Below are 13,767 nucleotides of genomic sequence, written 5' to 3'. Positions count from 1 at the left end.
CAGGAATACAAGATGCCACTTCTATCGTAACCATCATCTGATCCCAACAATCTGGCTCGGCAATACAAGATGAAATGCAAGTTGCATGACAGGAATACAAGATGCCACTTCTATTGTAACCATCATCTTATCCCAACTATCTGGCTTGGAAATACAAGATGAAATAGCCAGACAACCGACCATAAAAAATAGATAATAAGCACAGGAGAAAAATAAATCTACTTTTAACAACATAACTACTGGGCCATGTAATGGCAAGAACAGATTTAGTGGCCAAGTTGTATTTTCAGATAAATAAACCATGACCTCAACAGACAAACAGCCCATCCCCCAACCCCTCTTTCTGAAATAGTTCACAAATCTGATCCCCTTCTACATTTTCTTTTGTACTAGAGTGCTGATAGTCTACTTTAATGTTTGATCATGATACTGAGAACCTCTCCAGCATTATGCTAATCTAAATTTTGCAAAGAAAGATGGGCTCACTCCTTGCTTCGTATTAGCATCTTGTCCACTGTTTCTATCACACTCCTTTTTATGCAAGAACATGTGGCCTTTCTAACATATTTCTTCTGTTGACCATAGCTTCATCACATGAAGGTCATTCATAAGTATTTTGCTTTCATATTTGCATTTTTTTAAAAAAATTTGCTGTATTGCAAGCCAGCTCGCTCATTTCCTCTATTGTCACATTCTTCCATATGCTTCGTATGAGGCAGAGTGCCACCAATTCCTAAATGAGGAGTTGCTACAGTATACAGTACTTCGTCAAAAAGATAATTGTTTGATAGTGTTATTTTTTTCTTTCAATAATTCATGATTCTTTCTATTTCACATAAATGTCTTGTTAAAGGCATCTGGATGGTGAGAGCTCTTAATTTCTCATTATTTGGATACTTTACATGCACTTCAATCAACAATATCTCATTACTTCATTTATTCTTATATATTTTGAATAACATGGATTCTTTGGGTTTAAGCCCTACAAACAAGTTGAGCTTTTTGCTTGAGCTCATGTTTGAGCTTCTGTTCATCTCTAAAGCATGAACGAGCCAAGCTGAAGCTAGCCTTGCAGATTATCAAGGCCATCTATCTGGCTCTAGCTTATCAAGGCCAGCTCTATTACACCACTAGATCCATAAATGTCCCAGAATAAACAAAAAAGATATGAGGGTTACATTGCACATATATATTTAGCTGTAATTCTATGCCCTTGCTCTGCAGAGTCTTCCTCATGATTCTAGATTATATCTAGCCTCATCAATTTAAAAAGAAATATTTTGATCAATTTTAGATATTGTTCTATTATATGCACCTGGACCATGAGTAACTTATTTTGCAAATCAATAAGTTAACCTCTAAATAATGACACTAACAAATCAATAAATGAGGGAAAACAAATGGCAACCAACCAATGTGTTGGAAAAACAAGATGTTCCACAACAATTTTTTTAAAAAGATACAACAGTCAAATACATCACTGGTTTTAAGATGAAACTAACATAATTAGAAAGACATGTTTAGTAAATCACCTGTTATTTTCAAAGCACTCAAAGCCATAAATGTCCAAGACACCAATCTGTATCTTAGAATCCAAATCCTGTCCAACAGACTTGTTGATGTTTTCAACAAGCCTGAAAAGAAAAAGTTAAAACCAATGAAACAGAAAACTTTCCATATTATTTAAATCAAAAAAAATGAATAAGAAAAGAGATGCATGCCAGTCAAACAATCGAGCATATACAGTCTTGGCTAAAGCATCACGATTAGATGCGGCAGCAACACAGTCAAGTGCTTTAATAATATTTCCTTCGCGAGTCTGTATGGAGCGAGAACACAATGTCGCAACCATAAGATCAGGGTCACACCTGATGCAGAACAAATTTGCATGAAGGCAGTAACACAGAACAGGCATCAATAGATAAGAAGCAAAAGTTTTATATAAAAATATTAAGCTAGACATATAAAAAGGGACAAAGGTATTAAATGGATGATATTTGAGTAAGAGGATTATGAGCCAACCAAGGACTGTAAATTAATACAGTATGCAACCTCTAGTTTGATAAATGCACACCTCATAGAATGTCTAGGAATTTTATCCTAAATTGGCTGGAATTGTTGTTGGCATGGATGTCCTCAGATGCTCAAACAGACAAACATGCAAGCACACAGACACATTTATGCACAGAAGTAAAATCTAAAGATATAATCACATACCCTCAAATCACTTAACATTTTCATTCAGTTCTTTCTTGGGTGCCCCATTCTCTTTCCTGCCCACTCAAATGGTGCATGCATTTGGGCATGCCATCTCAAATGTTCCCATTGCACCATATATTAGTGCACTCCAAAATTGTCATATATTTGCAAGCCTAAACCTTCATAAAATTACCAAATATTGACTCCATCATTGTGTTTATTATACTCATAATATAATCTTCTCTTTGTCACTTTAGTCAATCTGATCTGTCAGTGAAGCCCTGATGGTTAAAATTTACTTAACTCTATCCTCCACCACATGGCTGCAACTGGGAGAAGAACAAATTGCATGAGTACATTTATGATTAGAGTTGGCATAATCAAGCTTACAGATGTCTTGTTTTAAAGTCCCAATGGTATTCTATGATCAGCTAGATCATTTGGAAAATTTCATTTTTTTCAACAACCTTTTTCAAGTAGCATTCAATCAATTGCATATTAATCAATTCATTGCTTAGAATCCATCAACATACAAGACTTATCTAAAGTCATTTTGTTTTTTTTTTCCCCCTCCAAGAAACAGGAAATCTTTGGGCTTGAATTGGAGTACTCAGAAAGAACAGGTTGTTCCAGCTCAATATCATCAAGAATTACTCATTATTTTATGCAAACAGACTCACCTTAGAAGCATTTCCCCCTTCTGATTGTTTTCTATTAAAGCTTCCCTAGTTCCTTTTATCAAGCATCACATCAGATGTGAATCTCCAGCTTGTGTAAACTCCAAAACAGAGGAAGTACGAAAAACTTTGTTTCTCCTTATCAAAAGGCTAGATGTATGAGTTCAGGAGATGAATACATAAACACATACATATATACACACACACAAGCATGCATGCATGCATGCATACACACACAAACATATGTGTAAATGGAGGATATCCTACTATCGCAACTTGCTGCATCACAAAACACCCCTACCAGGACAAATCCTAATATCCAACAAGGCCAATTCATTGGGGAAATTTAACATTGTACAACAAGGACTGAACTACTTCAAGCAATAGTAAAAGAATGAGAATGAGCTGCAGATAAATAAATATATTTAATTTCTACTTACATGAACAAATTTGCAGCCATTTGAAGGTGAAAGTTAGACTTCGAGTCTTTAATAATGGAAGAATCATGCTCTTTGCCAGGAGAAAATTCAATATTACCAAGATGAAGAATAGCAGCCAAGGTGCGAAATATAGCCTCCTAAGAAAAGGATAAAAATGAGTGAGATAAAGAACATCCTTGAAAAGCAAAAACAGCTTTCCACTAAGGATTTTAAGGTATACAAATGAAAATGTGACAAGTTCTAATTTCTAAACCTGATTATCAAGACTTATACCAACTATATCCATTGCCCGCCGTGTCTTCAAATATTCTTCAGCGTTGCTTACTCCATCTAATTCATATGTCATGCTTTGATTCAAGTAATGGAAGCTCCTTGGATGACCAAGGTTGTATTTTTCCGCATCCTTGAAATCAGGGAAACATGGAGGGCCAAAATCTGTTAGTCAAAAACTCCATGAACTGAAACTATGCACATAGTAGTCAGGGGATACTATTTGTCAGAAGTGACACCAACATAAATAAGAATGTCATCCCCTTTTTTCCACTACTAATAGAGCCGACAGCATAATACTACTCCCTGATAAACTACATTAATGAGCAATACAATTCAACCACCACTTCCTTAGCAAACCCAAGTGTGTGCAATCTTTCTCTTATGAATCATATTGATCTAAGAATGGCAGACATGTAGCTGAGTTGCCTGTACACCAGCTCATGCTCCAACCACTCAAGACATTGGTGGGCGAAGCATGCCAAATTTACAAGCACAACTATCGCTTGTAACAGCTTGTCATCATGCGGATTAAGACTGGTGTGCTTCAACACATTAGTAAAAACAATATCAAAGTATCACTGCACAAATAGGCCTCTTAATTGATAGGTGTGAAAGATAGAACTTTCTGCACGCCTTTCCAGAGCAGAAACACAATGTTATCAGGTACAATTTACCAACCACTCTCCCATCATCCTGCCTTTGATCCACACTCCAGTTACAAAACACTATCCGCTCCAAATGTTTATGGATATCTGGTTAAAACTTTCACCATATTTGTATTAACAGAAGATGCCATGCCCATGCTTTTGGCTGTCAAGCCTTTTGTAAAACTATACACGTGCACATACAGACGGTTGACTCTGCTCCTTTTAAGAGAAGGAATTTCCTCCCATCAAACTTTCGCAATTGGATCGTGATAGTGAATGAACCAAATCCATTGCACCAAGGGTGTCCAAGAGCTACAAACTTTTTGGCATCACTTCCCCAATTTGTGGGAAGTATAGGCTGATTGGTGGGAAGTAGTCAGGGAATCATGAGGAAACTTGATCATGAACCCTTCCAACATCAACTGAATGGTGAAAGATTGTTATTCCATACATCCTATGATCCATCCTTTTGCCTTATCTAAGATCATGTTTATTTTTCCCCTCACAAATTTCCATGGCATTTTCAACATCTTTTTTTCTGGATTTCTTTTTTCTGTCTTATGTGACTTGACTGGTTAGATGCACCACAGAAGATAAGCCTCTTAGGTATGCAACGTGGACTGAGGTGCCCTACTGGTAAATGCAGGTCGTGCATAAGTGACAACCCAATGGCAAGTTGGGTTAAACTAGTTGACAACATATACAATAATATAAGAAACCGACCAAACCAACTGCTTGCATATCACATCCTAAGAAGTCAAGAAGCAAGAATAGTAAATAAATGTCAAGAGAAACTGATTACAACAGTTTGAAGATTCAATAGATCGCAGATGGGAACTGAAAACCTATAGTTAAGGCATATATTAATAACCATTCATAAATACCTTTCCCGAAGCACATAATTGATAAAAACAGTGGTAGTTTCTTTCCGGATCTGTAATCTTCACCACACGAGATCTTTCCAAAAGATAGGTTCTAATTGCTGCACCAGATATCCTACCACTTCCATCAAACTGGATCTCAACAAATTTTCCAAAGCGACTGCAACCAGAAAATAGCACATAGATTAACACTTACTCTAGATAGCAGAAAAATTTGCCCCACAGACAGTACATATTGCATAGTGTACTAACGTCTGTAGCCTCAGCATGCATAAAATGCAGATGCATACAGAGCAATTGATTCTACCTACTGCAATTGACTGATTTTGGCTGCAATTCATCTTGAGTTATTCGCTTACTTGTACGGACTATATTCAGATGTATCTCTGTATATGATTTTGTTTGTTGCTAAACTTGCTAATTTTAAACATTGGCAACTTGATTGCAAGTGTTCAAATGTTAGTGCTAGTGCATGTGTTATGTTAAATGACATTTTCATGTGCTATGTTATTTACAAGACAATACATAAAACCATAACCTCGTCAAAGCAAAAGGATAGATGGCAGTAAAACTAAAAGGAATTAGAAAATTAGAATCAACAAGCAAAATTCTCACCTTGAGTTATCATTTCTAACTGTCTTAGCATTACCAAATGCCTCCAGAAGTGGATTTGACTGCATCAAAAATGCACGAGAGAGAGATAGAGAGGAAAGAGAAGGTCAAGAATTATTATGCTTATTGATAAACAAAACTAGTGACTATTACATGATTAACCATTTAACCTCATTAAAAATCCATCGAAAAAAGAAAGAGATAAAATTTTAGTGCACAATACTTACTTCCAGAACTTGTTGCTCAACTGTTCGATCATCCACAGCAGCCTTCCCACCAACGTATGTTAGGTATCGCATAATAAGTTTTGTTGTCTCAGTCTTCCCTGCCCCACTTTCTCCACTAACCAAAATAGACTGGCTGCAGCCCTCATCCATCATAGCTCTGGAAAATGGACGGAACAAAATATACTTGGTATGAGGAAAATTAATATTGCTAATTCATAAATAATTGACAATTAGTTAACAACATTATAATATAAACCGACCTATAGGATGCATCAGCGACAGCAAAAATATGTGGACTCAACTCCCCAAAACGGACACCCTTATATTGCTCCATCATGTGTTCATTATAAAGATGAGGAAGCTTTGTGAATGGATTGACTGCAATCAAGATGCTTCCTGTATATGTCTACCAAAATCACAAGAAGTCAAAATTCCAGACCCACAGAAAAAAATATAGAATGGAAAGCTAATGAGTGTGTGTGTGTGTGTGTCGTGGGAGGGTGGAGGGTTTGTTGTTGGATGCCATTCCAATAAAATTTGGTCCACTAAAGAATTGATTAGTATCAAATATGTGGGGGATGGCCTGGCCAAATGAAAGTAGTTCAGCTTCAGTTGGGGGCTGTCTTCACTTAATTTAAGAATGGTTTGGTGTAGTTGGGTGCTGTTATTGCCAACTTCACAGGCAGTTTCATTACTCAACTCCAGGATCGTTTGGCATAGTTGGGTGTTGTTATGGCCGACTTTAGAGGCAGTTATGCAGGAAATGAGCTACTCCCCCCTTGTGCATCCCACTTGCCCACAGACCTACAATCAAAGAAAAAATTAAAAAAAAATAAAGTAATAAACCTTTAAATTCCCATTTGAGCTGCTCTTTTTCCCTCAGATCTAAGAACTCTGCAAAAATTTGCTCAAATCCAATATCAAATCCTTCCCTTTTTATTCTGTGCAAGGTATCATTAAAAAACCCAAATATCATTTATCTGGTCCCTATGTTGAGATTCCTTCAGGATCAATTCTCCATTAACCTCGATGCTAGAAGATGGCATTACTTAAATACCGGGCACTGGCATAAGCAGATACCATTACTCCGTTCATCTTTTTTTTTTTTTTTTTGGCCCATGAAAAGGGCCAAGTAAAAGCAAACTGCACTAGAAGACTGAGCAACAATCCACAATTTGCATCTACCAAAAACCACTTTGCAGCACACAAAAGGCATATGCAAAGAAGCATCTTAGTGATTAGGTGAATGGCCTTATGCCATGATCGACACGATGTACCAATTGATAGCTTCATACATCTAGAGCCTTCAACATTACCATGGTAGGTTTTCGTATCCATCATCAAAAGGGAAAGCACCAAAAGTTTAGTGTTTGTCAATACATTCCCTCTTCTTTTAATTAAGCTCAAAGCCTCATCTAATATATATATATATATATATTATATATATATATATATATATATATATATATATATATATATATATATATATATTATATATATATATATATATTAAAATGGAGGCATCTGCATTGGCAGTGCCTCCATTTGACAAATGGAGTTTTGGGAAAAGCGGAGGGAGCCGCATGTGAGCGCTGCAGTTTTAGGAAAAGTGGAGGAAGTTACTCTCACTTTGGACCAAAAAAAAAAAAATCATCGCCCGCCAGATCCATGTCTCCCATCAAGAAGCCCTCCACTGCTCCTTCGCCTCCTTCGACCACAATGCCACCCATGCCTTCTAGCTCTACGTCGTAGTAGAAAGAAAAAAATCACAAATTCAGAACTCGCAGTCGAAGGAGAAGGGAGGGGAGGAGGGGACATCGAGGTGTTTGGCGGCGACAGACTTACCGTCAGGGAGGAGGCCACGGAAGACCTCACGGAGAAATATGAAGCGGGCGACAACTACCCCAAGGTGAAGCAGCAGGCAATGATGTAGGAGTTTGACGAGGTAGTCGACGGGGTGGGGTCGAGGATGCGGATGGTGTCGGTCTGGTCGAAGACTTGCACGATGCCTAGTTCGGCAACGAAAGCGAAGCCGACGCGCACCTCAAGGCCCTCGGTACGGAGCAGGGCAACAGTCTCAACAATGGAGGCGCCACTGGTGATGAGGTCCTCGATAACAGAGGACAAGGCTATGGAGGCAAGATCTCTACAAGGCGAAGCATTCGGCAACGTGGTCGGCGAGGTCGCCAATGGCGGCAAGATCGAGTCTCAAGAGGACCCAACAGTGCCTAAGAGCATGGAGATCCGAGGGGTTTCTTAGGTGAGACCTCGTCCACTAATCGATCGACGATGGAGATCTGTTTGACTTAACACTGGGGCCCATAGGGCAACGGAGCACATTCACAGAAATGCGTAAACTTGTGCAGGACGATGCAGTGGACATCATAGGATAGCCAACAATGAGGAAGATGACGTCGCTAGCACAGGCGATGATGAGGGGAAAGTCAGCGAGGCGGGCCCACGATCGACGAGGGGCTGGGTCTTGTGAAGGAAAGCACTTGAGGGGGATTGGAGAAGGAAGGCCAATGCTAGTGACGATGGAGAGGAAGGTGACAGCACGGGAGGTGGGCAAGGGCTCGAGAAGGCCTCCACACATCGTGCAGGTTAACATGCTAGTTAAGCCTAAAGCCTCAAACTGTGGATGCTAGAAGAGACACCATGCTCATTTGCAAAATGACAGAAAAATATACAAATGCCTATAAGAGGAGGGGTAGTGGGTTCAATAAGCTGGGGTGGGGTAGGGTGGTAGGTGGGAGGAGCATTGTGGTGTGGGGAGTCCTTCCAAGATTCCCCTAGGGAGATCCTAGACCTATAGCCTAAAAAAGCCAAACAACTCATGAGATTAATATGGGACGTCCAAGAAACCAAAATGTGAGATACTTCAAGTACAGAGAAATCAAACATTTGGCTTGTACCAGTCTATCAAGGAACATAATTATAGCTGCTACGGAAAGATTTCAAAAAGATAACAAGGTTTAGTTGCAATGAGTACCCATGTGCACACTTAAGGAGACAATAAAGAAGAAATCATATTCATTCAATAAGCTCTTAATATGGAATCGCAGAAGATGGTAGGAGAACTATTCACAATGTCTTATGTGATGGTAAGGAGTGCTGCATGGCAATTGATAAAGGTGGTTCAAAGACATTTGTTTCCATTAAACTTGTCAAGATATCAAACATGCATGACAATTGATCATACTTCACATTTCATACTTCACAATTCTACATGCCTGAATAGCTAAATGATGCATGATGATCATCACATAATAGTGACTTCGGAAATTCTCTGTCGCATCTCCACAATGAGATGAGATGTGCTACAATGTCATTACACAAAATTGGAACTTATTCTCATCACAATGTTGTGGGCCTGTGGCTATAAATAATGAAAGCGGATATATCTCATTTGTGCAAAAACTTGCAATGTCAAATCATAAGACAAGACTGAGATATTACTACCAAAGCAACCGTTTGGAGATCCAAGTTCAACAATAAAAGAGAATAACTATTTGAACCAAGAGATTAGGGTCATTCTGTCAAATGTACAGCAAATGGAATAATAGGTCCATATCTAAGACAAATAAAGCATAAGAAACAACAATAAACTCAAGGAAAAGTCATGATAGAAATGCAAAAGGGAACTTCAAGATGCCTATAATGGGCTTGATAATCAGCAAAAGTAGTAGTTTCTTTCACAACAAACAATCTATCAAGTTTACACACTTGGTTCTCACAAGATTACTTTTGAAAAAAAAAAAATTAAGGACAGACATATTTGGATTATTGAGGGATCCTTAATTCATTTAGAATCGCAAACAAACTCAAATCAGAACGAAATGGATAACCGTTTCTAAAGAGAGAGGCAAGCTGCATTAAGGCACATATACAGCATATGTTTAAGAAAAGATTACAAGAAATTTTGTCATGGTTTAGAAACCAGTGGGACAAGTTGACAAATATCGTTCCAGTCTTCCAGCCATAAAACGGGACCATGATGCCCCCCAAGTCACCAAAACCTTAGAAGGTGGCATGCCTTGAACAGATAAGGGCAGTACCAGCTGGGAAAACAGGTTCCGCTGGTACAATGCATGGATCATGCATCCTGACCGAAATGGCTCGGTTCCAATCAACATCGGGCCAGTTTGACCCATTTGCAATGTGTCCCAGCAGACACAATTTCTTTTAAAGATGGGGGAGAGGAGATAGGAAGGGCCATGTATCATGTCCTTCTCCCTTTTATGCATCCCACGAGAAGCTCTCTGTCTCCTTTTGTCAACTGTTATAAGATGGGGGGAAGAAAGAGAGAGACGAGAGAGGGAAAGTGAAAGGATGTGCGAAGGATGGTCTTAGAAAGGAGAGGAAGCCAGCAGCATGGGAGAGAGGGCCATCAGATCAGGTGACACCCATCTTCCCCCTATTTCTATGGCCCAAAAATTGGCAACAGGGGAAAATTAAGGAAATCCTGCCAATTTTTTCATTTTTTGCTTGAATTTCAGGCATGTTGCAGGGTGGACAGCAGCCTACAACAAGGTAGCTTTTGTTTTTCCAAAAAATATTTTATTTTATATGTTATTAGTACTTTCAGAACAGAAAATTAATAAAAATTAAATAAATGGAATTTCGGTCTGAAAAAGATGGTAGCAAGCTTGAATTTGGGTCTGAAAAAAATAAATAAACAGAATCTGGCAGCACATTTTGGGAGACCCAAGCCTAAGCTCAAAACTGTGATGATTATGTGTCAATACCAACATCGACACACTCCGATACCACACCTACCGGAAACATAATTAAAATACAATAAAAATATGAAACAAAATTACACGATATCCTTACATTGCATAGAAAAAAAAAACCTGAAATAGTTTAAAAACTGAAATATTATTTTTGGGCATCCCAATATGCAATCAGTGTACAGCTGTGTTCCATGTGTTGGTACGAGATGGACCAGCACAGCACTGGATCTAACAGAAAACCAATACCGCCCCTAGTACCGACATTAAAGCCTTGTTTTGGGTTCAATCTTTTTTTGACCCTCTCTTCTCATATTTTTATCATCCTTCTCTTTCATTTTTTCCTTCCATTAAAAAAACACATTGAACCCTTGATCCTAATAATCATACCTCGTGCTCTAAAGTCCTTCCAAAAATTTGTTTAGGACCTCCCTTCTTGGGCTTAGATTCAGTCTTGAGCCAAGTCCTATAAATCTAAGCACTTTAAACTCCAACAGTAAACCCTAAGGCCCTTTCTTTCCTCTTCTAAAACAAACTTCTGAATAACTCGAGTACAGTCCTCTTGAGTAATGTAATGAGCCTTCCTTTTTCCATGAAACTCTAGCCCAATAAAAATTGTAACAAAGCTAACTGTTCACTTGCCCCATTCATTAGATTTTTTTTTCCCAACTACCCATACAAAAGCAACAAGGAAACATCTCCAACAAGAGCATGCTATTTCTAGCCTCTTATGCTATTTGTCCCTCAGAAATGACAGCTATACCCAATTTCAAGTCTAGCCATCTTCCCTCTCCATTCAAAGTACTTACAAGTTTACAGGTATCTGAAAGTATTACTTTCTAATTACAGAACCTTAAACTACAATCTATAAAGTAGATCTCACTGTTTGAACCTCCAGTTGGGCTCCACAGGAGGCACTTCTCTCCTCTAAAATTGTCTTAGCCATTATCATGGCACCTATTCTTGAAGGACTGGTTTTCAACTTGACAAATTATCATAAAAAAACTACTAAATACTTCTACTAATCCTCATTGGCTTATCATACTGCTCCACAGCCAACCCTTTTTTGATGGAGAAACAAGCATGGCTGATGATGAAATAGGGATCCCCTAAGCCATGAGTTTTTTTTGAGATTACCCCTCCGTGCCAGAAGTGGCAGCATGTATAAATATTTTAATTAATATTATTAATTTCTGATAAGTATTCTAGTTAATATTATTAATTTCTGTTTAATATTATTAATTTCCTTTTGAATTAAACATGTGTATACATCTTGCATGTCAATCATGTTTTGTACATGAGACTGGTTATCTCAAAGGTAAAATAAGGGAGTTAGGTCCTAAAAGGATTCGACTTAAATAGCATTTTATGCATTTTATCAAAAAAAAAAAAAGAATAAAGCTGGGATCAATTATATCACCATTAATCATAACTAGCACGTCAAACTGTGGGAAAACAAACACAGATACATGGCAGTTTTAAGCTATTTCCATTGAAATGCAGGGAAAATTTTGGGTATCTAGCAAAAAGTGAGAGTAGCAGCCGGTCCAAGAACAAGAAGAGCCTTAGCGAGCGATGCATTTGCAGCTTTTTCATGGTTTGAAGTACGTTGTGGCAAAGAAGGGAATCGGCTTAGGTATCAAGATGCAATAATAACGTGGATATCATACATTACCAATGGCTCCTTCTACAATTACCAGCATGATGTCTTTTCAAAACTGGTACAAGAGAATAAACAATTCACCAAATAAATAAGTTCATAGAAAAAGAACGCTAAGAATATGGTCAAAGGTGCACTCCAAACAAAAAAATAATGGTAAAAGCATCAATTCTTAGTGAGGGAAAGTTCAAGAATGCACACATATATCTCATTGAGGGCGTATCTTCTTGCGAGATTGTAAAGAACCCCAGGCTCATTGAGAAAAGTCAATTTCGTCATGTCGTCGACCCCTCCAAGATCCTCATCCGGATCCCTAGGCAGTAATTTCTCCGGACTAACTGTGATCTGTGAATAAACATTAAAGAATTTAACTAAAAAAAAGAAAAAACAGCAGAGATTGTAGTCATCATATAGTCCAACAAAAACAAAGTTCAAGAAAATAAGGAAAAACAGGTATTCCAAGAAAAAGAACTATCTTTGGGACAAAGAAAGGAGAGATTCCTAGACGGAATCGAGTACCTTCGTCCTCTGAGCTGTGGTTACCACCAGAAGCTTATCTCTGGCATCGATCACTTCGGCCTCCACCCAGGCATATTCCTTGTCCTGGAGCCAGACCTTCGAGCCCTTCTGGAAGCTCATCTTGGCCACCTGACACCCAGAAGAACTCCTCAAAATCCTAGAAACCCTTAGAGAGAGAAGCACGGAGAGAAGATAGAACCATGGAAACCCTAGCCAGAGATGGGAGAGAGAAGATGGGAACAGAGGAGAGAGACGAAGGTTGTACCCTTTCCCGCCAAGTAGACGGGAAAAAGAAATGGATTGACCAAATGGCGGAAAGTGGCGTGGGCCGAAATATTTATAAGCTATGATCTTTATATTCTTTGTTTCGGGATCATGGCGATCCCTTCGCTTCTTGGCGGTTCTACTAAAAAACGGCGGTGACTCCTGCTTGGGACGGTGCGGACCAGCGGGAATCCCGTTTCCCTAACATCCGCTGTTCCTTCGCGCAGCAAACCACCGTGTTACACGATGGAATAAAGGCAGTCATAATAGCCGTTTAACGACCGTTATCATATTCTATCAGAAGAAAAAATAAATAAAGATAATGGTAATATATAACAGTAGCATTGTTGCCCCATGATTTGTGCTCGTAATATTCTATTTCACTATTGTTTAATTAATATTATTAATAAATTTTTCAAATATAAGTTTTAGTTTTATTGATAGTAAAAAAAATAAAATATTTAATGATTTAATTTGAAAAACATATTGATTGTAATTATTTTATAACTATAAAGATTTTTATCTGGAATAATTTTCTTCTATTCGAAAAAAGGGGAAAGGTAAATAAATTAGATGTAATAGATGAATAGAAACCGTTATAATGGACGTTGGTTCCTCTCGTTTCGTTTCTTGGT

The 13,767-nt window shown here is 38.2% G+C and overlaps 1 protein-coding gene across 1 annotated transcript in view; it reads right to left on the bottom strand.

The window, feature by feature from the left end:
- Positions 1–13,269, bottom strand: part of LOC105041846 (protein OPAQUE1-like) — a 61,640-nt gene extending 48,371 nt beyond the window's left edge. The window contains 11 exon segments of the mRNA XM_073253939.1: positions 1,533–1,634; positions 1,722–1,868; positions 3,317–3,453; positions 3,570–3,719; positions 5,121–5,277; positions 5,733–5,791; positions 5,957–6,113; positions 6,217–6,362; positions 12,551–12,694; positions 12,869–12,997; positions 13,134–13,269. Coding sequence (XP_073110040.1) covers positions 1,533–1,634; positions 1,722–1,868; positions 3,317–3,453; positions 3,570–3,719; positions 5,121–5,277; positions 5,733–5,791; positions 5,957–6,113; positions 6,217–6,362; positions 12,551–12,694; positions 12,869–12,988 — 1,319 coding nt within the window. The 5' untranslated portion in view covers positions 12,989–12,997; positions 13,134–13,269.
- Positions 13,270–13,767: the final 498 nt, after the last annotated feature.

The sequence above is a fragment of the Elaeis guineensis genome, chromosome 3, assembly GCF_000442705.2.
Source record: "Elaeis guineensis isolate ETL-2024a chromosome 3, EG11, whole genome shotgun sequence".
NCBI classification, from domain to species: Eukaryota; Viridiplantae; Streptophyta; class Magnoliopsida; order Arecales; family Arecaceae; genus Elaeis; species Elaeis guineensis.
The sequence above is the reverse complement of the archived record's forward strand: the minus strand, read 5'-3'. Positions and strand labels throughout refer to the sequence as shown.